Below are 24830 nucleotides of genomic sequence, written 5' to 3' on the forward strand. Positions count from 1 at the left end.
GGAACAGAAAAAAAATCCTTTGTCTGTCAAAAAGTATTTTTCTTGTTTAGAGCACTCTCTGTCCTTCAAGACCTAGCTCCTTTCAGATGGTCTGTTTTGCTACTTCTTAAATGGCAAAATTTTGGGTTCTTAGGCTAATAAGCTCTTGTGGAAACCCTCTGAAGTCATACTGACTCATTGAGGATTTAGATCTGTCTTTCAGTGGATGAAGAGGAAACAAGTCATAGCATGAAGAAATGGAGAAGGGGATATAAAGATGCAGTTCCTTCTCTGTAGGCAGGTGTAATATCCATGGTCTGTATTTATCCTGCCTGTCTTTAGAAGCATAACTGAATCATCCAAGTCAGGAGCCTAATGCAGAGTCTCCTTTTATAGTCAGTGGAGAGACACTGGCCCCTCCAGGTAATGACTCTCATTGTACCCTGGATATGTCCCTCTCTTATTCCAGACTGTAAGAGAAATAATGATAGTGTAGACTCTTCAGAGAAGACCTTCAGTTCACTATCTAATGTTGGGTGAGATTTATTAGGATGCAGGAGCCCAGATCCTGTGTGATGCCATTCTGCTGGGCATTCAGTGTCTGCCCAATCCCAGATTTGCTTTGCAGCATTCTGCAGGGAAGTCAGTCCTGGGTAAACTGCTAAAATTTGACGTTTCACTTAAACAGAATTTGTAGTCATTATGTATCATGTCCTCATTGTCTATTTCTGTCTCAGGATTGTTTGTGTGTCAGCATTCCTGAAGCTATAATGTGTAGTTTATTGTTTGTGAAAGGCATTGTTGGCTCTTAGTGCCATGGCCAAGGAGGAGAGAAAATTAGGCTTGTCTGTTACTGATTAGCCCTACAAAAATAGAAGAGGTTGTACTGGTGAAGAAAGAAAAATAAAATAGATTTTTCTCCAGCTATATGTATATTTTCTGAAAGCAATTGCTAGAATGAGTAATTGTCATAAGGACATGGAGAAAAATAAGGTCTTTGAGTAGATGTAGACTGGAATGCCAGAAAACTTTCTGTCCTGTAACTTTAAGAAGTAACAATAATAGCAGTGCTTCTTGCTTATTAAGGTTTCTTTATTTCAGGATTATGGGTTTTCTAAAAGGTTGATGTTGAACAACCTGCCAAAGGTCACTTCAAGCTTCATGACTAGAACTTTTCATGTCAGGTTGTCTGATTCACAAATCCCTGCTCTAAACCAACAAAGTCATTGCTACTCCAGTTTTACCCCTTATGGAAAGATCTTATAGGATTTATTGAGACTATCTAGAAATGAAATAAAGGTATGTTATGCTAAGAAATAAATATGCTATTTTAGGCACTGGTTTAGGAGTCTGAAATAGTTATTCTTTTCTACTCCATTTGTTTCCCTTGGTCTTTCCTTTCAATTATCTCCTCATATGGCCTCCCAGCTTTTTTGTGATCCTGCCTGTCACTCAGAGTGATCAATCCTCTTTCATATTGCTTTTGACTGATGGCCAGCAAAAGATATTTTCATTGATGTGAGAAAAAGCCTTGCCAGACAACAAAGAGCATAATGAAAGCTAGTTCCTCATGTATAACTATAACACTTTTCCCATGTTTTCCTCCACTGAACAGCTGCTCAGCCAGCTGGTTACTTTCCCCCTCTGTAATGAGTTACACTCATGGTTTGAGATCATTAAGTCTTGCTGGGTAGCAAGAGCCAGCTTAGGCTGAGCTGCTGTGGCAGCATGACCTGTCTCTGCCCCCTGCTCCTCTCCATGCCAGTCACTCCCATTAGTTCTCCCTTGTTCTCACAGCTCTGCCTTGCTCCATGCCACAGGCTCCATTCCCTGGCTGTGCTCTGCAGCAGCTCCTTGCTCTGACAGCATCTCCTGTGGGTTGTACCTGGTTCTGGTAGCTGCCTTACCAAACCAACTCGGCTGAAGAGTTCTGGTATTTCTTTCCATGGAAGAGAGGTTGTGCACTATTTTGAACTAAACACAGAGTTTTAGCTCACAGGAGACTTTTAGGCAACTTCTTTTGTTTCATATTCCTCACAGGAAAGCCTTACACAAAGCTTCTTGCTTGTTTGTAGAAGCTGTAACCTGGATTGTAGTTCTGGAAGCTATTGCCTAGACTGGGGTAACCCTTCAGGCACATTTAGCCAGAGCTGCTTGGCTCCAGCTCCTGTATACTGTTACAGCTATAAACTTCTTTTATGTTACACTATGGTTCCCTTTTACAAAAATGTCTTTCAAATGTGAAAATATTCAAACCAAACACATTTCAGGTCTATCCATTGGTCTTTCACCTTTCCACTCCCTTTGTTTTTAAAGCTCTTGAATCTTTTTTTTTTTCCTGCCTTTTGGATTTTTTTAGACGGAACGTGTGTTGAGGGATGGAGAAAATTACTTTTATTTTTGGCTTCAGCAACATATAAAACATGCTGACCTTCAGATGGTTCCCTTCCCAAATAAGGAGGAAAAGTTGAGGGGGGAGGGAAACCACAAAATGAAACTTCTTTTGTTTTATTATTTTCCCCATTCCTCCAACAAAAAGTAACTTTTAAAAATCAAAATGTGTTTTGGTTATGGTTTCTGCTTGTTCATCTCCTCAGGTTTTCAAAGTCCACAAGGTGTTAGGAAACAACAAGAGAAGGAAGGTCAGGGTAAGGGGATGCTGTAGCCTTGGAGCCATCAAACTAGAAGATAAACAAGAAAGAAAGTTTTTCACAGAAAATTTCAGTTTGCAGAAAATTGAGCTTCTCTTTAAAAAGGTGCTCACAGGGAAAGTCCCCAAACACTTCTGCCCTTCGTTCTGCTCATGAGTCTCACTCCTTGAATCATTTAAGTGTCTCCTCTTATCTCTGAATGGCTCAAGGTTGTTCCTTGCTGAAGAGGGTTTTCATAAGTCTGATCCTTCTTGCCCATATTTTCTAGTTTATTTTTGCATTTCCTGTCTGCCATGGGAGCCTGGGCTATCCACTGACAAACAGCTCCTCACTGCCATTATCCATGGCCTTCTCTGGTGCATCTGTAAGGTCACTGCCCTTTCAGCCTTTGAAACCCTCGCAGGATCCTTTTCTGCTGTGACATGTGGAAGAATCAGCAGGAAATTGCACAAGGATGTAAACATTCCAGGCTTTTTGTTTCAGCCCAGCTTTGTCTGGCATAGGCAGTGCCCAGCTCAGCAAGGGTCTGTGTGCCACAGGCAAAGATTCTCACACACCACAGCAACTTGGCCCTTCCCCAGTTACCTGCAGTACTGAGCTGTGGCTTCTCTGCCCTGGACACGTGTGTTGGGCACAGCTGGTTTGCCTGGACAGTGACTGACAGAAGGAAGCACCAGCAGAAGAGATGCTACAGTGGCCCTGCAGCAGGAGAAAAGCTACAGTGAAGGTTTGAGTTGCTGGCCAGGACCCAGTGTCAGGGGAGCACTGCCAGGAGGTCAGACATAGCCCTCTACTGGCACATATAAACTGGGAGATAAAATGTTGTGAGGCACCTGGATATTTATGTAAAAGACAAGAGCTCATAAAAAAGTCTTTGATTGCAAACAGCCACTTACAGCATGCAGGGACTTCTTTCAACCCTGTTCTCCTACTTCTCCACTTCTACTCTCCTGCTTTTTCCCCACATGGTTTGCACTCCCGTATTTTACCTCTACTTTCTAATCAGGTCAGAGCCCCATGGAGAAAGGTTGTGTTTTCCCAGCTGTTGGGAGGATGCTGAGCCACAAAGGGCTCTGTTCCTGGCAGGGATGTTTAAGGCCACTGCAGTGCTGCACGTGCCATGCTGGTGAATTTTTCTGTTACTGCCACAAGACCACCAAGACCCGTTTGACCCAGCTGGGACTTTTTCTCTCACTAAACTTGTCTCTGCTGTGTGCTGTGATTGTAAGCCTTGTTAAACCTGGATGATTAAATCATCAGCTCCCCGTAGTAACCCAAAGCAGGGCTTTATTCAATATCCTTTATTTAATATTCAGTATCAACCAGCAGTTTCCTCTGTGGTGCAGTGGGCAACTCAAGCACAGTGGGGAGTGCCTGAGTGCTTGTCTAGGACCTAGAGCACAGCACTTGCATTAAAGATACTCTGTTGCAAAGCTCCTCTTTGCTTTCTCAGTCTTTTCTAATTGTTACTTAAAAAATATCTTGTTTAAACTAGTAACAGGTTTCAGTGGCTTGATACTATCAAAATGTCCATTTTGTGATAGCAGTAATGATCCTGTTGTCTTAGCCTGACGTTTATCTGACAGAGAATTTCTTCCTTTGTTTTACAAACTGAGGCTCCAAAAGGGACCATACAGCAAATCAGTGTTGGAACTGTGAAGAAGTTGTATTATGTTTTTCTGAATCTTTATCCACTTTCTTTTAGTTTTGTTTTGTTTCTCCTCTTGAAACCCATAGGCACATCTGTCGTTGGCAGAATTCAAATCAATTTCTTTGTTTACACATTTGAGAATAATGTGCTTTTCTAAAGAGTTTATGTAGCTTCTCTTTTCCCTCCTCCACACCTACTATACATTTCAAGGGGTCCTTCTATATTTTGGACACTCCCACCAAGGAAAAAAAAAAATAAAGCAAACATATGCAAGGAAAATACTTCACAAGCCATGAAAGGCCACACTTTGAAATGCACAAATTTCTCTATAGGATCAGAAAGCTTTTCCTCAGAAACTTGAAAACCGGCACTGCGCTGCTGTGTTCACAAACATGAAAATTAGCTCTGATGATAGCTGTTACTAGTAGCAACAACTTGGAGGTCAAGATCTTAGAAATCTAAATCAGCTGAGTCCTGTGAATGTCTCCACTTACTGTCAGGTCCTCAAATGCTGTTTTTCTGTTGATGTGGTGCCAGAGAAGCAAAACAGAGAGTTACTAGAGGTAGGAGGAAGCACAAGATGTCAAATAATTATTTGAGGAATTAATAAAAACTTCAAGTGCACATGATCACAGCAGAGTCTCAGCATTGTTAAAGTAAAAGAGGTTTCTAATAATTAGGATATTGTTTTATCTGTTGGTTTTAAAGAGCAGTAGAGACCCCCTATGTAAGTGCACATTAGGAAGAAACTGGGCCAAATTATCTGGTGTTTCTCTTCCTGGGAACTTCAAAGCGTAAGCTAAAGTAGTGGAAACAACCATAGAGGAAAATGAAATGGAGATTTGCTTGAGCAAAAAATCAGTAAGTTTTCAGGTTGCCTTTGCTTCAACGCTTACTCTGCCTGGGACAATATTCCTTGCATCCTCTTGAGCTGTGAGAAACCTGTGAGAGATATTCTTTCAGAAAACTCTGATTATATCCGAGCAGACAGCCCAGATGAGGGGAGCCAGACCTAGACTGGAGCTGGCCACAGCCATGTCTGACCCAGCAGTTGCATCTGGAAAAACGATGTGAAAGGACAAATATGGGACAAGAAAGGGAGACCTGGAAAAAATATCTTAGTCTCAGAAGGAGCAGAATCACCATTTTAACTTGTGCTATGGACAGCAGCAACCAAAAGTGCCCTAAGTAAGAAAATATTTCTGAATTTCTGAATATTACCATTTTTCATAGTATGACAAACTTGATTAATTGTATTGCTAATTCATTACCCTGCAGCTAAGTGCCAGGTATGATTCCTGAGAGCTCCAGAAAAGACTCACAAACAGCAATGCAGGAGCATAACTGCAAAAGAAATAATCTGCCTGTCAGCCTGGAGGAGCTTCATGCAGAGCACAGCAGCATCTTTCTATGCTGATGCAGAGCACATTTTCTGTGTCTTGTACAGAAGGAACATGCACAAATGTGGTTATTTATAGCTTCTCCACCTACACTCAGCTTTAAAATTTTGTCTAAAAGAAGTTCAGCATTTAAAGAATACAACAAGGTTTTTAACTTGAAGATATGTTTTTTCTTTCCTAGATTTCCTTAAAAACAATAATCTGGGAACATTAGTAACAATCCAGACATTAAGGAGGAAACATTAGTTTCATTTGTCTGTCTATTGTTCTCTTACTTGGAATGTTTTTAGAGAGGCATTGCCAAATTTTGTGAAGTAAAACATTTAATCGAGAAAATGAAAGATAAGTGGGGTACATTTGATGAATGTGAACTTTACCAAAGGAAAGCGATGTTAAATTGAAAGAAGTTCCTTCTCAGGGTAAGAGAGGCATGTGGTGTACATTCTCACTCCCTTTTGGGGAGCTCACATCCCAGCTGATGGCATTTAGTGAAGGAGCAGGCTGGGGCTGGGTGACCTCAGGCAATGACCAGAGGAAAGGGACAAGTCTTGCTCTCAAAATACCCAGCCTACACCCAGCCAGCTCTGCCAGAGCCCGGAACTGAACGTGCTGTTTCCAAGAGAGACATAACTAAATCCTACATTTTGCTAATTACTCGAGCTGGGATCAACTCTCTTCTTTAAAAAAGAAGGTGGATGGGACCAGAACACATTGTATTCTCACTCTTCTCCAAACTCATATCAGTTTCAAACCATCATGATACGTTTATAGATGTGAAGAACTGTAGCAGTACATAGTAGCCATCTGCAGAAAGCAGACACAAGATTATTTTTGTCATGTAAGCCTGTGAAAAGGTAAGGAGTTCAGGTGAAGCAGCGTCTCTCTCATCATCACATGAGGGGAGCAGCTGTACTGCCCACAGAGGGTGACATATCTGGGAGCAGATGAGTAATTGTGACTGTTGCCCAGGTCTGTGGGTCTACAATAATGTGCAAGTTCTTGGAGGTGGCTGGGGAAAGGCAGAAAAATGCTGCAGCAAGTCCCCATGAACTTCTGAGCCTCTGCTAGAAAAGTTGTGAACAGTCTCATTGGTGGCAGTCCATTGCCATGGGAGATATTTAGGATGTCTTCACTTAGTCATCCTCTGAAGTCTGCAGCCCTTTCATAATCTGTTTGCATATTTTTGCAATAGAAACTTCTAAGAAGGGGGCTGCTGGGGGAGTTGTTATTCTGTAGTGTTTTCCACTGCAGAAGCTGTTGATGAACAAGGATCCTGCTGCAGGGACTGTCTTCTCTGGATAAACTCCTACAGACCTGTTTCCAGATGGGCTTGTAGGATATCTGAGGGTGCCAGAAGCAGTGAGAAGTGTGAATAAGACTATGTACATGTATTTTTGCATATCTAGGACTTTCCTGACACTCCTCTGGACCCACATGTCTCAGTAGTTGCATTAGTTTACTCCGATGTGTTCAGCAGTGTCAGCTGTGCTTTGTGAGGCTGCCCCCTCTGCAAAGAACAGAACATGGATGTTCTGTTTTGACAAACTAGTGCAGCTTTAAATTACAAAAGTTAGATTTTTGTTGGAGAAATGAAAAATTGTGCAGAGGTGAAACTTTCACATAATGTCCAGGAAGCTCATAAAAACACCTACAATCTGACTTCATAGGGACTTCTTTTATTGGTTGAATGTAGACAAGGGAATAAAGGAAAATTTTAAAAAAAATGTTTTAATTGGCTCTGCATTTAATTCTCCTCGTTAATTTAGTTGCAATATGCAGCAAAATACTGATAGGTCTGTAAGGTTGTTTTTCCCTCCAAGGGTAAATGGGACTGTATGTTTTTTCTTTTCAAAAGACCTCTTTAATTATGTCGTGGTATTTGGAATAGCTACAATTAGAGAGCAAAAGCAGGGAGTGATTAAAAACTCCTACTTAATAGCAGCTGCATTAGTTCTCTGGCTTTTAAAAGAGACCCAGGCACAGCTGAGTCCACACATACCACACAGAGGAGTTTTGAAAAGGAGAGGCAAAATGTGGTAAAAAAATTTTAACCTACTTTAGGGAACATTGTCTGTTGTAATGTTTTAAGAGAGCTCTTCCTTGAGAAAGGATTGAAGAAATATCAAAACTCATCCTTCTTTTCCAGTCTTCAGACTATGTTAATGGATGTAGTGCTGTTCACTCACTTCCACCTTAAAACAAACAAACAAACAAACAAACAAACAAACAAACAAACATGCCCAAAAAACCCCTCTGAAACATCAGATTGCTTGTCTGTTGATAGTGGGCTACACCATTTCTTAAGACAGTTTGAAATGTGACTCTTATTACTTAGAGTCTGAGCTGAATTAAATACAGAAGAACTTGGTAGGCTAGCTGTATTATTTTCTGAAGATGAATTACTCATTGCTGCATGGACAGATGAAGCTATGAGATTTCAGGATTTATAGGTATACACTCAGCAATTAGATGTTTGTACCAGAGTGGTTTTGCAGCAGCTTACACCTGATTTTAAAGCCCTGCCTCTCAATGGATTGCCTGTTCCCTTTCGTATAGCTGTCTGTACAAAATAATCACGTTGCTTATTATTTATAATATTTCAGTATGTTCCTTTAGTGGAAAAGGTTCCTAGAATCCCTAACCAAATTTGGAACCACAAATTTCTAGAGGCTGCAAAAACTTAAAGTGGAAGGCAGCTTTCTTTCCACCTTCTCTGTCAGCCTTGCTTTTTTCAGCTGTAAATATGATTAATGTCATTTTAGTAAAGTGAATAGAAGCAGGGACGTTGAGTCATTTGCTGAACTGCCATGCTGGGCATTGAACCAAATCACTCCAATTCCAATCTACTTCTGATATGAAATCTTTGTTGCTTTCTACTTATTTCTTGAAACTCTTTTATGATTTGACATATTTGACTGAAGGCAGTGAACAGAGAAAGGCCCTGTTTTCTCCTGGCACTGCTGAGCTGCATCAGCAGGGCTGTACCTGTACCTGGGGCTGCACTTAAACCTCCTTCAACCTGTACACTACAACCCAGGAACTGCACATGTTCACACATTGCCACATGGAAAATTGAAAATGGTGTTCAGATGTGTGTCCAGAGGCTCAGATCCTGCTGGATGCACAACGAGTTTCCTGCCTCTTAACTTGACAAACATAAAGTCTTTGCTGGTCCATGTTTGCTGAAGGCAGTTGAAACTTCACTGTGACTTTTGGTGGGAACAAGATCTGAGTTTTTCAGTCAGCTATAGATGCCTCTGGAAATTAAAATCATTTCGTAGGAGCCAAAGTTGACTTTTCTGGTTCAAACATGAAGTGTGATCCCCATCTTTAAAAGGTTTTGTAACAATATTTTATTGTGCCCCCAACATAAATTCATAATGAAGAAAGAAGTGTAAAAGGGAGCTCAGTTTTTATTAGGAGGTAGAAACCACAGATGAGAGTGACTGAGTTTTGTTTTGGGTTCTATTATAAACCATTAATAATAGCAGGAAAAGCCAGAGGATAAGTTCCTTTGTATTTCGGTGTATTTTCTCAGCTAGACCTTTACTTGACATTACCCTGCTGTGACAGGGCCAGGGATAATAAGGAAAAGGAATCTATTTTCAGCAATGATTTGGAATACAAAAAGAAACTGATTTAAATCAGACTGTGTGTGCATTTTATTGATTACAGAGGATTAGTATTTCTTAAGTCTTCTTGAGTTGTTGTGAGTTGGGGGAGGGGGGGGAGGGGCGGGTTTAATTTTGTTTTTCTTCTGATTCTCAGTGTCTGTTCTGTCTTCCCTGGTGCTGTTGCTGACACCAGGTTCTCCTGGAGGGCCTGGTAGCAGGCCAGGGGTTGTGCTGGCCATGCCATCCTGCACAGAATAGCTTTATCCACTAGATGGAATTCCAGTGGATAGAAGTTGACAATCCCACACAGGCTGCTGCCTCTACTCATAGTCAGTGGTCTCCCTGGCAAACATGCAAAGTATCTCCTAAAGGTGCTTTTGCCTCCCAGTAAAGGAGTGGCTTGTGGGTAACCTGAGAGCATGTCTTATTTGAACTGTACTGTTAATAAATGCACATATGATGTGCAGCTTCTAGTTCTGCTAGAAGAAAAGAAAATATCAAGAGATTCTGTCTTGTATTTGCAAAATCTGGTACATCCAGCAAGTATTACTAACTAGGCTTGTACAGTTCTGAAGGGCTTTGACAGAAAACATTGGATTTTGCTGCTGTGCAGTGGAACAAAACATTTATAATAAGCTTTGGATGTAAAGTATGATCTGAAACATGAACCTTTTAACTGCATTTCTTGGTTACAAAAAGCAGGCCTGGCAAAGGCAGAGCTTCTGGAATAGGAGTGTCAGACATGCAGAGCCTTGGAGCTCTTGAGTATTCATAATAGCAGCTATAGAAAAAGGGAAGATAAAGTTTGATTCTTGTGAGGTCTGAAGTGCCATATGAATTCCTGGTATCTCACCAGAATTTAGGTAGCCCATAGTATCTCAAGAACAAGCAAGAAAGTGCTCATAGTATACTTGATACTGCCTGGATTCCTTTCACTACACAATTTTAGAGGCTTTGTCCATATGTTTAAAGTTAGGCAATGCTTATGCACCTATTTGAAATGGGGCCTCATTTAATGCTGAATAAATTAGGTGGAATTGCTCTGGAATTTATTACAGCTCTGTTACCAAAGAGTTAAACTAACCCCTTTGAGTTGTACCAGGTTTGTACTGTTTTGAGATCAAGATCTGACTCTTAACTGTTTGAAGTGTAAAATGGTATAATTTATTTTCAGTTTTCAGAATAACCTAGTTTAAAGAGTCACTATGGCAACAACAGTGGGTCTCAGGGTAACAAAGATTAATGATTCCCTTGGCCAAGGCACTTCAGTGGGTCACCTCACTCAGGAGCAGTGGAACTGCTGGACATGGCCTGGGTCAAATGCAGAAGTCGGGGTGCTCTGTCACTGCTGGTACCACACACTGCATCTTAATCACCTGCTCACACTTCTCCTCTCTTCTATTGCACGAGGGCAGGGGTCAATGACTGACATGTTTGAGTAACCCTCAGTGTTCAGGCTGCCTGGGAAACTCTGGAGTCACCATCCCTGGAGGTATTTAAAAGACAGGCAGAATCTTAGGGCCCTGGTTGAGTGGTGGGCTTGGCAGTGCTGGATTGGAGTCAATGATCTTCAAGTTCCTTTCTGACCTTGATTCTTACCCAAGTCATCCTCATTTCATCTTCATTAATTTCTGCTAAAGGAAATACAGTTTAAAAGGTGTGAAAATTCAGAAGTTTTTCAACTAACTTCAAGAGCAGATATAGTTCCTTAAAGTAACGGATTTACTACTCCTTTGACATTTTGTGTTCATGTAAAATGGGTACAGACCATGAGGATTTGCTGGGAAAGGATTGGTTCCCAAGGAGATTTTGATTTAAATTGGATAAAGTTATGAGATGTTTCTTAGTTTTCACATTTCCTGATTAGGAAAGATACCTACAGAAAGAGACTTCATTTTCAAAGTGCTGCCTTGAAATGTCTGTTTTCCCTTTTAAAATAGAGCCCCATTGCTTTTTTATTATTATTTAAAAATTAAATTAACTTTTTTTAAGCTTTTAAAAGACTTGACCTTAACTGCACTAATGCAATCATCTTGCCATATTCTCATCCTACAAATTAGCCTGGAGGAAGAGCAATTATCATCCCAGAACTTTGCTAAATTATTGCCTGATTGCTTCTTCAACCTTTTCCCTCTCAAACCATTCTTCCATCTCTTTCTTCCCATGTTTCCCTATGATATCCCACACAAATTATCAACATTCCGTGCCAGTGGACCCTCAAGTTTGTTTTTCCCTTGACCTCGCCTGGGCAGGATTTGTTTTGCCAGTTTAGTCGTGCCATAGGTCATAGACTTCCTGTAGGCAGTGGTTTGATCCTCAGCAAAAAGGAGTCTGGAAAGGGCTCTGGAAGTGGCTGTATTCAAACACCTCATTCCCAATGCTCTGCTCAAGTTAAAACTGTCTGAATTGCCACTAGTGTTATTTGAACAGTTTCACAGATCATTCTACAGGGACAGTTAGGGCTATTCTTCCTCCAGGTAGCATTTTGAATCTTGTGGTTATCCAGCCATATAATGACTATAATATCTGGCACAGCCAGCCTGCTGTAGCTGTACTGAGTTTTATTTCATTGTCTTGGTGACCTGGGTTTGCTGCTTATTTTGTTGGGTGTGTAATTGTGCCCTTGAGGAGATAAGGAAGTCCCACATGTTACAGAAATATCGGTGCTGCTCAAGTTCTCTGTATTCCTTTAGCTTCTGTGCAATGGAAAGAGATGGAGAAAGAGTATCAGTCTCACTCTGAAATTGCCCAACCTTATATTGTCAAGTTTCTTCCAGCTTGTAGTAGACTCCAAAGAGATTTGATCTGAATTTTACTGTCAGTGTTATTGTGAGAAGAAATTCCACATGGCTGCTGCACATGCAGATAACATACTTTTAAAAGAGAATCCTCTGGAACTCTCAGAGTATCAGATTTGCCATCCCACTTTTTCATAAGGATCAGTTACATTTGGAACCCAATAGAAGAACGTGGAAGAATTGGAGGGCTCACATTTTCAATATTTTCTGGTCTGCAGTGAAGATTTCTTAACCTTTTCGTTCTGGTAATTCTGATAATGCTCTCCCTCCACATAAAATAGATTTTAATTGATCCACCCACCATTCTTTTGGACTACCTCTCACACTGGGATGTGAAATCAGCTGTTGCTGTTTTGCAGTTTACACAAGCTCATCAGAAGAGGGTACTTCCTGTAAAAGATTCCATATTTCTGATTCCCTTTCCCCAAAAGTCATTTATGTGAAAGTAAATATTTAATATCTGCCAGGCACCAATAACTAAGCTACACTTCAAAATAAATTGAATAGCAAAAATTCAATAAACCTAATTTAGCAGTAGCATCCAGGAGCATTTATCTTCTCTCCGGTTAGAATGGATTTTGACAGAGCTGCTTGTGTTCAGCCGTAGCAAGCACAAGGCATTCCTCTGCAGCTGTTCTATGCTCACCCTCACAGGGTTTCTCTGTGCTGCTGAGACAGGAGAGGTAACTGGATGTTCTTCTTTTCTGGCAGGTCCTGGACTGGATTGAAAATCATGGGGAAGCCTTTCTGAGCAAACACACAGGAGTGGGGAAGTCTCTGCACAGAGCACGTGCGCTGCAGAAAAGACACGATGATTTTGAAGAGGTAGCACAGGTAAGAGTCTGAACCAGAGACTTCTGCTGGCTTCATTTTTGTTACTCCTTCTGCATATTCAGAAAAAGCTGTCACTGTTTTGGGTCATGCTGCTCTCTTCAATCATTTGGAGCTGCCCAGGATCCTGTCTCCAAGGTCTGGAAGTCAACATGCACACTGCTGAGCGGGGTAGTGGCAGACTTAAAATCAGAAAATCACCACACTGGGTCGATAAAAGGTCTCAAGCCCATGAGAAATTACAGCAGCTTACAGGAAAGTAGCACTTTCTGTTGGGACATGGAGGAAATGGTTATGAGTGAGAGTGATGGAAAAATCAATCCTAACTCTTACAGTGGAGACTGAGAGCCTTGAGCACAAGTTGGGAAGAAGTAGTCAAGAAGGAGGAGAAACACCAGAGTTTGCAGTAAGGACAAGTATCGTTCCCATCTTTCAGTGAATTATGTGGAAGGGATTTTTTTGTTTTGGACTGAGAGGCAGTCATTATAGGTAGAAATAGTTATTGTTATTATTAATTTTGCTCATAGAAAACTGTAAGCAAGATTTTTCCAGGAATTTGGTATGAAGCTAAAATCTTACAATTCTTCCTCAAAATGGAGTCAGAGTAGATGTTTAAACATACATCCTGTCTTTATTTACAGAATTTAAAAGAAAGAAGACCTTTTGTAAGTTCTTCCATGGATTGAATAGAATTTTTTTTCCCCCTAAGTGTCCATGGTCAGAAATTACCCAGTCTCAGCTCTGACTGTCAGATCATGTTACACCATTTTGGGGTAGATTTGAAACATCTCCTATCTGTAACTGTTAATCTGTAAAGGTACTTCTCCTTTGGGTATTTTGGATAAATTCCTGATTAATCTTTGTAAAGCAGAATGTATCAGATGCTTTGTCCTCCTGATGAACACAGGGCAGGTTATTGCTCAAATGTTTCAAAGTGGCATAAGATAAAAATTTACTAGGTTTTAGTTTTGGTTTTCTGCAAAACCTTTCCCACGTGCTGGCCTAGTTTATTTTAAGATATTTCCAGTAACAGGGACATACCTCTTTCACTGTTTCCTCAGGGAAAATATTTCACCACCTGATGGCAGCTACTGATGAGATTTTTTTTTTCCTCTCCCTCATAGTGAATTTATATTTCTCTCAATCTCTTTTTTTTTTTATATTATTCCCTTGTTTATATCCCTGTAGTCTTATTTATCTCTCTTAAGGGGATAAATCCCAGGAAATGGTATGAATCAACAACCCTTAAATATCTGTAGAATGTTGTCATATCTTCTCCTATGTGTCTCTTAACCATGTTCAACATGTTTAATTCTGCTAATACTGTTCTAATTTACCAATCCCTTGGAAATCTTTTCCTATCGATGTTGTTGGAATTTCAAATTACCAACATCTTTCTTTTCATTAGATTTTCAGCTCTTGATGGAGTATCCCATTTCTTGGCTTGCCAATGAATTTCAGTGTTACAATTCAGCTGTGATGGGAAATCCTTACATAACATTGACAAATCTCACAGCCTGAAAGCAGCAGTTCTGCATCGGTGGGTTTCTAAAATTTCATGGAACCACTTGTGGATTTAATCTTTCTGGTAGTAGGCTTGACTTTCTAAAAACTTAAACTTCTGCAAATTTATTAAAATGGATTTTAGGCTGGAGGTTGCAAATCATGGCTTTTCTGCAAGGCCTCATCCAAAAGCACAAGTTAGTGTCAGTTTTCATCCTAAAATCAATATTAGGGTCCTTTCCAGAATGAGTGCTCTGGTTGAGTCAGCTGTTATTGGATGCTGTACTGAGCTAGCAAATGAAAATTAGGATCATGCAATATACAAGAGCTGAAATGAAGTGATTTCATGTCCTTTGTGTCTTTAACATTTTCTAAATCCTCCTCCTCTGACACATTCCTTCATAATTCCTATTACATCTCACATTTTCTGGATCACAGTTAGTATTTTTTTCTGCCTCCTGAGTACTACTTAACTAGAGATGTAGGAAACAAATTAAGAACAGGTGAGAAGAGACAGAAAAATAACAGAGTTCTGACAATAGAGATGAGAGCAATCCATGTAACTGTCTGCACATGGAAACAACAGCTCATTAAGGGGAGATTGAGATGGATCTCACTGGAGATCCATCCCCCACATCAGGGTTGAGGAACCTCATAGTGTGCAGTTTGTTGCTGTAGGCACTAGGGTAAGTCAGAATGTAATTACTCTGCTGAAGAGTTTCCTAACCTCCCTGCTAGGCCTCCTTCTATACCACTGCAGCACATCTCTCTGTGGATGACTCCAGACACGTTTCCTTTCACTTCACTCAGCCAAACTCAGAGCAAATTAATCTTTTTCACTGGGTGACCACATGTGTTGAAGTGAAGGTGAGTGTTTCAAAGGGGGAGGCAGAGGACAGAAAAAAGTGTCATTTATGAGGTTATAGAACCTCTTGAGCTCTTCTGAATCTGATTCCTTTACAGCTGATGGGGAGAGTCACTGAGCGTCTCATTGCTCTGCCTGGACTGTTGTGAATGTTCAGTTTATGGTGCATCCTAACTGCAAATAGTTGACAGAAAGTGAACCGGGTTCCCTCCCAAGAGCTTTGACAGGAACACTTTGCTCTGGTGCATTCACATGAGATTATCATTGGTAATTTACAAGGCCTGTCTGCAGCTGGAATGTGGTGCTGGCAAATGGACACGGGGACGCACAGTGAGGGGAAGTGAGAGGAATCTCAGGCTTTTATCGGAGGTCAAGGACTTGGGAATACAATACTCTTTGCTTTGGACAGAATAATAGGGTAAGAGGAGAGTCCATAAATTTATCACTCCTGGAATTCTCTTGCAGAAGCTTCTAATGGGGTTGATTTTACAGTTGGGGAATAAATCTCCTCTCTACTTTGATTATGACCAATTTTTATTCTTCCTAACTCCCTTCTTGATGCTTAACACTTTACAGTTGGTTAGAAATTAACTCTAAGTTTAAATAGTTGTTATTTTTCTCAATCTAGCAAACATCTTTGCCATGGCTAGGGTGGATAACTGGCAGGACTTTTCCCAATATAACCATGTAATGAAGCAGATACACCACCATCCTAAAAAACTGTTGAGTTTGCCTATTCCCTTCATCAGGATGTTAAACGCTAGCTTTAATGGCAATAAGAAGGGTTATGTTTGTTTTTCTTAAAAGAAAACCCAAACCAACAATACAAAAAGTGTTCTGATTCACCTGGTGAGTTTGACAATATAAGCAATAATTCATATTGGCAGTTCTCTGATAAAAATGCTTAGCCTGCCGTACAGAATAAATTTATTCTCAAAATTCCACTTTCTTTGGCTCTGATACATTTGTTCTTATCTCTTGCTGTTTCAGGAGGGCATTTGCAAAGGTCAGACTAGAAGCAATTTTTAGGAGTCTTCCTGACATTTTTAACAGGGGGCAAAACATTCCTAGTTTTGCCTTACTGTCTGTTAACCAGAGTCTTGTGTCTGGCATTGCTGTGCTGAGAAATGCTCTGATTGACTGACCTGCCACCACACTAGATTGAGAGGTGGAACGTTCTCCCTCTCTGTCTGATTAGAAACTGCAGATTGATAAATCTGGATGTAATGATTCAATCAGGCATGGCCCAAATAGATCACGTTCCTGCATACAGCTGTGCTCAGAAAATGTCAGTGATTTTACAGCACGGTGTTGTGGGCAATAGGAAATGTAATTTGAGGTCTCTTTCTCTCATAACTGCTGTTTGGACAAAGCTCTGGCAATTTTTCTGACTGTGTTTATACTACACGGAATGCACAGATGGCAAATGTTTGAATTTGGATTAAAAAGCCTGAGCTCCTGGGAGGGAGGTTGTTATCTTGTATATACCTGCAACTGTTTCTCAGTCAGTGCTGTTGCTGTTCACAGGCTGGGCTCTGAAAGTGCCAACCTGGGCACAGCACAGTGCCTGCCATGCACTGAAATTTTGTAGCCAGGCATTATCAAAACATCACCAAAGGAATATCACTCTGGATGTAGCTGCAGTATTCCAATGATGGCCTCTTTGCTTGGCTGGAATTCTTTTTTGCAAATCAGATAACTGTAGTACAGTCAGTAAATCAAAAGATAATTTCATTTTAGACTCCCTAGCTTTTCCTTATTCAGGCCTTTTATCATGAAAACATCATGCCTTCCAGTTGGAAAAGTCTCCCGATGCTTCAGCACTATCTAGCTGAACTGCACATGGAGGAAGCACTTCTCCTGTTCTCAATAAATGAGGAGAGGGTCACAGATCATTTTCCTCTCTTCTGGCATTCCCGGCAATGAGAGGTTAAGGTGGCCTTCTCAGCATCCTCCTCTGCTCACAGAGAGCACTGCTGCCTTTGTGCTGCTGCGGAATTTGGAAATGTCCTGGGAAGCTGCTCTGATAATCCCTGGCATTCTGCTGCCACAGGTCTGAGCGGTTTCATGAATGGTTTGAAGTGAGTATTTCTGCCTTGATGAGCTTTTCCCTCAGACGTGGAGTTAATATTTCCTGTCGTTCAGGGTTGTCCACGTCTCGGCCAGGAACCAGTGCGGATTTCCACCTGCAGATGGCACTCGCAATGCGCTGGAGAGGCTGGAGCCCTAATGGGAAACAGGGCCCGTATTTCTCATCCAAACTAACCAAACACTGTCTCGCACTGAAATGAAACAGAAGTGGAAGCTGGCTCGCTCCCTGTCCCATGGTGTTCTCCCACCCCAGACAAAACACACGTTGTTCAAGGTCACCCAGAAAAACAACTCCCCTAATATTTTATTTTTTTTAAATGCGAAGCTGGGCAGTCCATGGTTTAAGTCAAGGTGGTGCTTGTCATCTGTGTTTATGGGATAAGCTGTTCTCAGGTCTTTGGAGCTGTTCTCAAGGCTCCTGGGCCACATTAAGCTCCCAGCTACAGCTGGGTTTGCATTTAGTACCTGTGTGTGTGTTTGCATGCAGCAGTTGGTGTGCTTTTCATGGTAATCCAAAGGCACTGATGTTTATAAGGGGAAATAGCACAACAAAGTCTGTGTTCTGAACAGCATTGGCTCAAAATGTTGGGGCTGTCCCTTCTTATCAAACACAGTAAGAAGGTTGACTGGTGGATGAGTGTGGCCATCAGAGTCCATGGGGTTTGTCCAGTGCAGCAGCTCTTGGTTCAGGCCTTGTGTCTAAACCAGTTTTGCTGTAGGTACAAGGCTGGATCCTCTATTCCTGACTTTGAAAGCTTTATGGGATCCATTTTGCCAAGGCATAAATGCAAATTCTTGCATTATTGCAAAGAAGAAGAGCCAGACAAAATGTGAGAAAAATGCTGGACTTTGCACTCTGGCATTTGGGATGCTTTTCAGTGCTCCTGTTCTTGGGTATCTGTGCTTGACTTCCTCCAAGACAGCTTTGGAAGATGATGATAAACCTGGACACTGGGTTTATACCATCAAAGTTAACCTTTGTGTACATGCACAGCTCCTTTAAGATTCAGCTCTTCCTTTTATTCATCTCAGGGTGGTAAGTGTATTTTTTGCAAGTAAAGGCTTTCAGCAGAGACCTTGAAAGCCAAAGGCCTGTATCAGCTATAAGAAATCAAAGCTCAGGAGATGTTCTTCATCTAAGAAGCAATTTGTTCTCGGATACTTCTTTCTAGAGTATTCCCTTCCTCCATGGTGCTGTTCCTAAAATACTGGCAGTTCAGAGATTTTGAAAAGCCCTTGCAGATAAAAAGAACTTTAGGTGCAAACATGTTGAGAAAAAAAATACAGTTATGTTGTTTGTCTTGTGAAATATCTGGAGGATCCAGTAAGAAATTTTTCAGGTAAAAATAGTATTCTGTAACCTCTCAGTCCCACATAGTTTTACTTGAACTGATATAAAATTATGTGTAGTAATGGAATAGTCAGGCCAAAGCTGAATTGCAAACAGCTACTTGTTTGGCTTTCAGGGTGAAAATTCCAGCTCTGTTGGATGTTGCTGTTCTAAAGTTTGGCATGAAGTTCAGTACTGATGTAAACCAACTAGGATTAAATTAAGAGTCTGTGTTGATAATGAGCACTTAGGAAGCATTGTCCTAGGGTGGGTTTTTTAATTATTATTTTGTTTTACTTTTTCCAATTTTGTGACCTATCTTGTTGTTGAAAGGAATAGCTTGCTGAGCATACAGAGTTTTTCACTTTAGGTTGAGTGACTAAAATCCTATGTAGGATATTAAGCCAAAACATGGAGAAAACAGGCAATTAAACCTGGTAAGAAATATGCTCAAAGTTGGCAATAATAACTGTACTTTCAATAATGCCAGATCTTTTTTTAAAATAATGAAAAGCATGAGACAGGCAACAAAAAAATCAGGCCTACTCTTATTTTTCATCATCTTTTACATGGCCATTAGCAAGTTCCAAAGCTAAAATCTGCATTTTCCTGTTCACTTCATTTATGTAAATGTATTCACTTCCACACAAAGAGGAAGAAATGCCCACTGGCAGGAGATTACTCAGGCCTTTGTACCATGGTGCAGGAGCTCCAGAACTCTTGGTTTCTGCTCCTGGCTGGCATCTGGCAGTCACAGACAGCAGAGATCAGTGGAACTGCCAATACATGGGCTGTCTGTGAAGGTTATCTAGGGACTGCTGGATCCAAAAGCTCCTAACAGCACACCTAGGGGAGAGTTTATCATGGGAGCTGTGGTACAACTCTGTGTGTGAAGTCTAGAAGCCCCTGGGTGACTCGGGACCTATCTGCATTTCAAGAGCAGAGACACTGAGATGGTTCTGCACAGCCTGGGCCAGGAGCCAGAAAGGCTGGGAAGGGTTGGGCAGATTGCCTGGGTCGGATGTGGTGCTGTGGACTCTTGACTGCCAGACCTAAGTCAGAAGCAGGGCATGTGGGATGTGTTCTCCCTGGGGAGGTGTGAAGGACTCTTCAGATCACATTGTGATATCAGTCCCATGGAGACTCCGGTAGTGGCAGCCTGGCAAACCTTGTGGAAGCAATGGAGATGAATTGGTGGCCAGTGGTACTCTATGATTTATTGGTGGTGAAGAATCTGTTTTTAGACAGGCTCTATAGTGGCACAGAAATCTTCCTGTCAGTTGTGTGAAGGGCTGTATCCATTATGCCATGTCTTTGAGTTTGCATTTCAGTGTATTTCTCCTCCAGCTTAAGGTGATTTTCTTTCCTATTTCTTCTCTTCCAAAATCACTTGACAGCTGGATCTTTTCATTAAACCTCCTGCAGCATGATTCACAATCTAAATGCACCCTATAAAATCTCAAGTCTTGGCAACACAATGCATTTTTTTTACAATTGCCAGGAGCTAGCTTCCTATCACTGGTTTATTTGGGTAGGTTTATTTTTGTGTCTTTAAAATATGTTCCTTTAATTCTCTGTAAATGCTTAATGCTGTTCCAATAGCAGAAAGGGAGACAGTTCCGCTATTTAAGAAATATATATTTTTTAATTCTGGGGGTTCTGGAAAACAGATTTTCTATTGTGTGGTGAATTCTGAGATTTAAAACTAATTTCTTTTTGAGTCAGAAAACGGCCAATGTTTCCTAAAGAAGATAAATTCTGGAATTTGTTTCTTCAAGGCCCAAAACTTCTTAAAGAGAACACTGGAAAATTATAGCATTGATATGTTATACAAACCAAGTACTAAAATATATATTTAATATGGTACTGATGTATTGACTGAATAAACCTAGAGCTGAAACAAAAGGTATTTACCTCTGACAATTTCTGTGAAATATACGACTTAAAAAAAACCACTGCTGTTCTGACTGACTTGTCTCTGTTGATGAAAACCATCATCATCTAAAGGCTTTTAAAACTTTCTGGTCATTTTTCTTCATGCTCTTCTTATTGGCAGGTCAGTGGGTTATCAAACTGTACCTTATCGATTCCAGAAGATTAATAGCAGCAATGTCCAAGTCTCATCCGTAATGATGGTGGACTGGTACTCTTCAATTTCTAGTAGCTATTGATAATGGAGAGGCTCAAGGGGAAAGGAGTGACACTGTGAATCCCATCAGCATTTTCACTTTGTGATTCTGTTCTGGTGCAGTAGAAGGAGCTGCCCCAGGCAGTGTGCTGCCTCTGGGCCAGCCAGTGATGGCTTCAGGAGAATGGCACAACTGGTTGTGACATTGCTGCCAATCACACATGTGCTGCTTTGCAGACACCGGTGAAAAGGAAATTTAATGTAGATTAAGCCAATATTGAGGATTTGTATGCAGTAACAGAGCAAAACAATTTTCAAGGACAGATTTTAAGTATTTGTTATCATTGTGCAAATTTTCTGGAAATAGACTGAGTTCCATTGATCACTCTGCTGCACAGGATTTACAACAAAATCACCCTTCCAATTTCAGATAAATTGCATATAATTAACTTGTTCTGAAGAGTGGAGAATCCAGTTTGATAGCTCTACACTGCAGAGAGGCTGTTTGGCTGTGTCATTGTGCCTCTCTTCTTTCCCTGTCATGGATCCCTAATTGTCCAGATGAAGGATGTTATCTTAGTCCCGCATCAGGTTTTTGAATTGTCTAAAAACTACACTTGCATTATGAGACTATTGCAGAGGTTTTATACTGATTATATATAAATTGAAAGTATTCAGCCATCTTTTTATTGCATATAAACCTATTTTTAATTTTTCTTTTCTGTGGTAGTGTTCAGATCTCAATTTCCCCTATATAAAGATAGGGAAACTTCATTGGATTTACAGAGTTCTCTTGGAATTACACATGTGAAAAGGGACAAAAATCCTAATGTGCAAATAAACAATTCACTTGTTGATTCGGTGCCTGTAAGCCAGCCATTAATATTGCCTTCCATAACTGTGGTCTGTGAGGTCTGGTTTTGCATAACCATGTCCCAAGGAAGGACTGTTTTGTGTCACAATGGAAATGGCTTCTGGTTTAAGGCATTTAGGCACCTTTGTTTAGTGTCTGGTTCTGAGCACCATCACATGCAGAAACACAGAGCTCTCTCCTTTTTGCTAGGGAGAGAAATTCTAAGGTTGACATGAGAAAAGCAGGCAGAATCAGCATTCTCATTCCTCCTCTATGTTTGAAATGAAGCTTATTTAGAGAGAAAGAAATTGCAGAATTTGCAAGAAGTCAGGAACTGAGACAGGAGGTGTCTCTGAACTGTCAGTGAGCATGTGCACACGTGTTAGTTTAGCATGACTGCCTGTTTTAGTATGCAGCTGATAGAATAGAAACCACTGCGGGCTCCAGAACAATGGCACTGCCTCCTATTAATGCACAACTCTCATTTTTATCAGGGTGTTTTGTCCAATGCACGAGATTTTGTCAGTGCTGTTTTTTTTTCTGTGCAGTGTAGTAGGTGAGCCTTTGTGACACTGGTGAGATCCACAGCTTTGCAGCAAGCAGAGAGCTGAGCCTGCTGTTGCCTCCTCTGGAGTAGGGTCAAGGCTGAGTTCAGTGCACGGTGTAAAGGGATGGTTGTGACTTGTTAATGTCAGGGAATGGGATGTGCAGCCTTCATGTGAAATGTGTCAGCTGAAGCAAGGGTACTGTTGGTGGAATGAAGGGTGTTTCTGCTTGGAGAGGAGTGATGGCTGAGAGCACTGGGGTTTGGCCTCTGGCTCCTGGTTATTTTGCCGGTGGCCAAGATTTCTATCGACAAGCAGAGCTGGGATTTGTCAATGCCCACATATGAAAGCTGAGTGCAGGAAGGATTGGAAACCTGCAGTGCTTCACAGTGGGGAAGGGTCTGGTACCATCTCAGTCTTATTTTCTGTTGTCTTATTGTGTTTGTTTAAGGCTTAAAATAGACCTAATTAAAACCTCTTAAAAATCAGAGGTAGGTGTTTGTTGCCAGGTAAATAAATACCCAGTCAGATAAATACTACCCAGTCAGGAGTGCATTCACACCATTTGTCCCTTGGAAAAAAATAGCCTTTTCTGACTCGAGGTGGAGAGCTGCTCCTCCCATTTCCAGGCCCCTTCCCAAAGGAATCACAGTTTTATCTGTGCCACAGCACAGCCTCAGTGCACACTGAGTGATGGGCACTGCTCAGGCTTCACTGCTCTGTCATGCACTGAAAACCAAACGGGAGAGGAGCAGCCCCACAGTATGGCAAGGGCTGTGCAGCCACGCTGACATGCCAGTCATCTCTCCTGAGTGTGCTCCCCCTCGGGATGGGGAATTGGGTCACTAGGTCATTTAACCATTGCATATTTAGTTTTTTTTTAAAGGTGCATGTAAATGTGGGACAAGAAAAAAAAAGGTATTTCAGAGCACAGAGCAAAATCCGATTTGTGTGCTAACATCAGGATGTGAGAAAAGGAGATTATTTTGGGATGAGAATGCTGGGAGGAGTGGGACTTGCTGTTTGGACCTGCTGGACATGCCTCCAGGGTGGGGTTTGGCACAGGGACAGCAGGCAGAGAGAGATCAAAAGACAACTCAAAGAGAATTTCTCTGATCTTTGCTTTTGTCTCATGTCATGGCCAGTCTTATCCTTTGGGGGATGATTTGGGATTTTTGAAAGGGGTTGGATAGGGAGAAGGAAGGACTCAGCAACACTAAATAAAGAATACTAGAAACACTAAATAAAGAATACTAGAAAGCTGTCAGGATTTTTTAATAGTAAAAAATATGGCAGATGTTGACTATAGAGGCAGTATCTCATATGCCTGCAATATTCATGGAGATCTACTACTTGCCAAAAATCAGTATGTTTTATAGCATGAAAATTTCTGGTGGGAACGCCTCTGTACCAGATCTCTCACTGTAAGTCATTATTAAGATATATTTATCTCAGATCATGTGTGGCCCCCTAATAAGAGCCAGAAATAAAACCATGATATCTTTCTAAATCTTTGTTTTGCTTATGGATAAGCTGAATTGAATTTCATTCACACAGTTGAACACATTTTTAAAATGCACCCCATATGAATGCTTTCTGGCCAACATGAAAAATGTTAGTTCCTGTCTGGAACTTTTCTTAAGTATAAGTCTGGTATAAAATAAATAAAATGATTTTTTGCTTCCAGGGTAGTGAAACCTCCTTCCATTTTTCCTCTATATAAGTGTACAATACATCTTCCTAGGTGTTAGAGGATATTTTAATCTTTGGAAGTTTTAGAGAAGACAAAAGCCTTTAGTCCATCCTGCTTAGGTGGCACATCTGAAGAACTAATTTGATGGGTAAGTGACACAGACAGTTCACATGTCAGGGAAGTAACAGTGATGAAAAATTGGTTTATAAATCTAATGAGATGAGGAGAATGGTTTCTGCTCATTTGAAACAAATTCCAGTGTGTAAACCATGACAGAGAGGTGAATTAATATTGACAGTGAAGAGATTCTGAATCCAAAGAGACCATCTTTCTGACCTGCTCCTAGAGATGCTCAGCTAGAACAAGGAGGTGAAGTAAAATGTTACTTCAGCTTTAATTGAAGCTGGGGGAGACTGTTTTATTATTGTAGATGGCAGAGGAGCATTCCATGCAATCATCTGAGGTCCAGAGAGCAGGGAAATGGGGATGGATGTTATCTGAGTGGTGAGAAGGTGGTGTGTTAGTGTATTACTGTTCCTGTTCACAGAGTATGTTGAGAAACCTCCTTTTGGCAAATGGAAATACCCAAATTGTGACCAGAATGGAAGTGTTGGTGTTTTATTCTAATTGTGTGTTTGTTTCTGGCAGGCAATGTATTGAAGTGTGAGGTTTATCCTGGAAGGAAAGAGATTTTTTTTTTAAGTGAACCATTTTTAAGTGATTCTTTCCTACAAGTTAAATTTAACAAGGAAAATTAGAGGGACCCAGGAGAACACCAAGGGGCTCCCTGCTTCCCTCTCAATCTCAAGGGAATATAAACTGTTCTGAGACACAGCACCGCAAGATGTGATGCCCTCACTGAGAGCATCTCCTGCACTACTCCCACCTGGGCTGGTGC

At 41.0% G+C, this 24830-nt stretch overlaps 1 protein-coding gene across 5 annotated transcripts in view; it reads left to right on the forward strand.

The window, feature by feature from the left end:
- Positions 1-24830, forward strand: part of KALRN (kalirin RhoGEF kinase) — a 473348-nt gene that overhangs the window by 241862 nt on the left and 206656 nt on the right. For all 5 annotated transcript variants that reach the window (XM_083865423.1, XM_083865425.1, XM_083865420.1 and 2 more), the window contains exon 10: positions 12805-12927. In XM_083865423.1, coding sequence (XP_083721549.1) covers positions 12805-12927 — 123 coding nt within the window. The remainder of the gene's footprint in view (positions 1-12804; positions 12928-24830) is intronic.

The sequence above is a fragment of the Zosterops lateralis genome (assembly GCF_965231275.1).
Source record: "Zosterops lateralis genome assembly, chromosome: 7".
Classification (NCBI taxonomy): Eukaryota; Metazoa; Chordata; class Aves; order Passeriformes; family Zosteropidae; genus Zosterops; species Zosterops lateralis.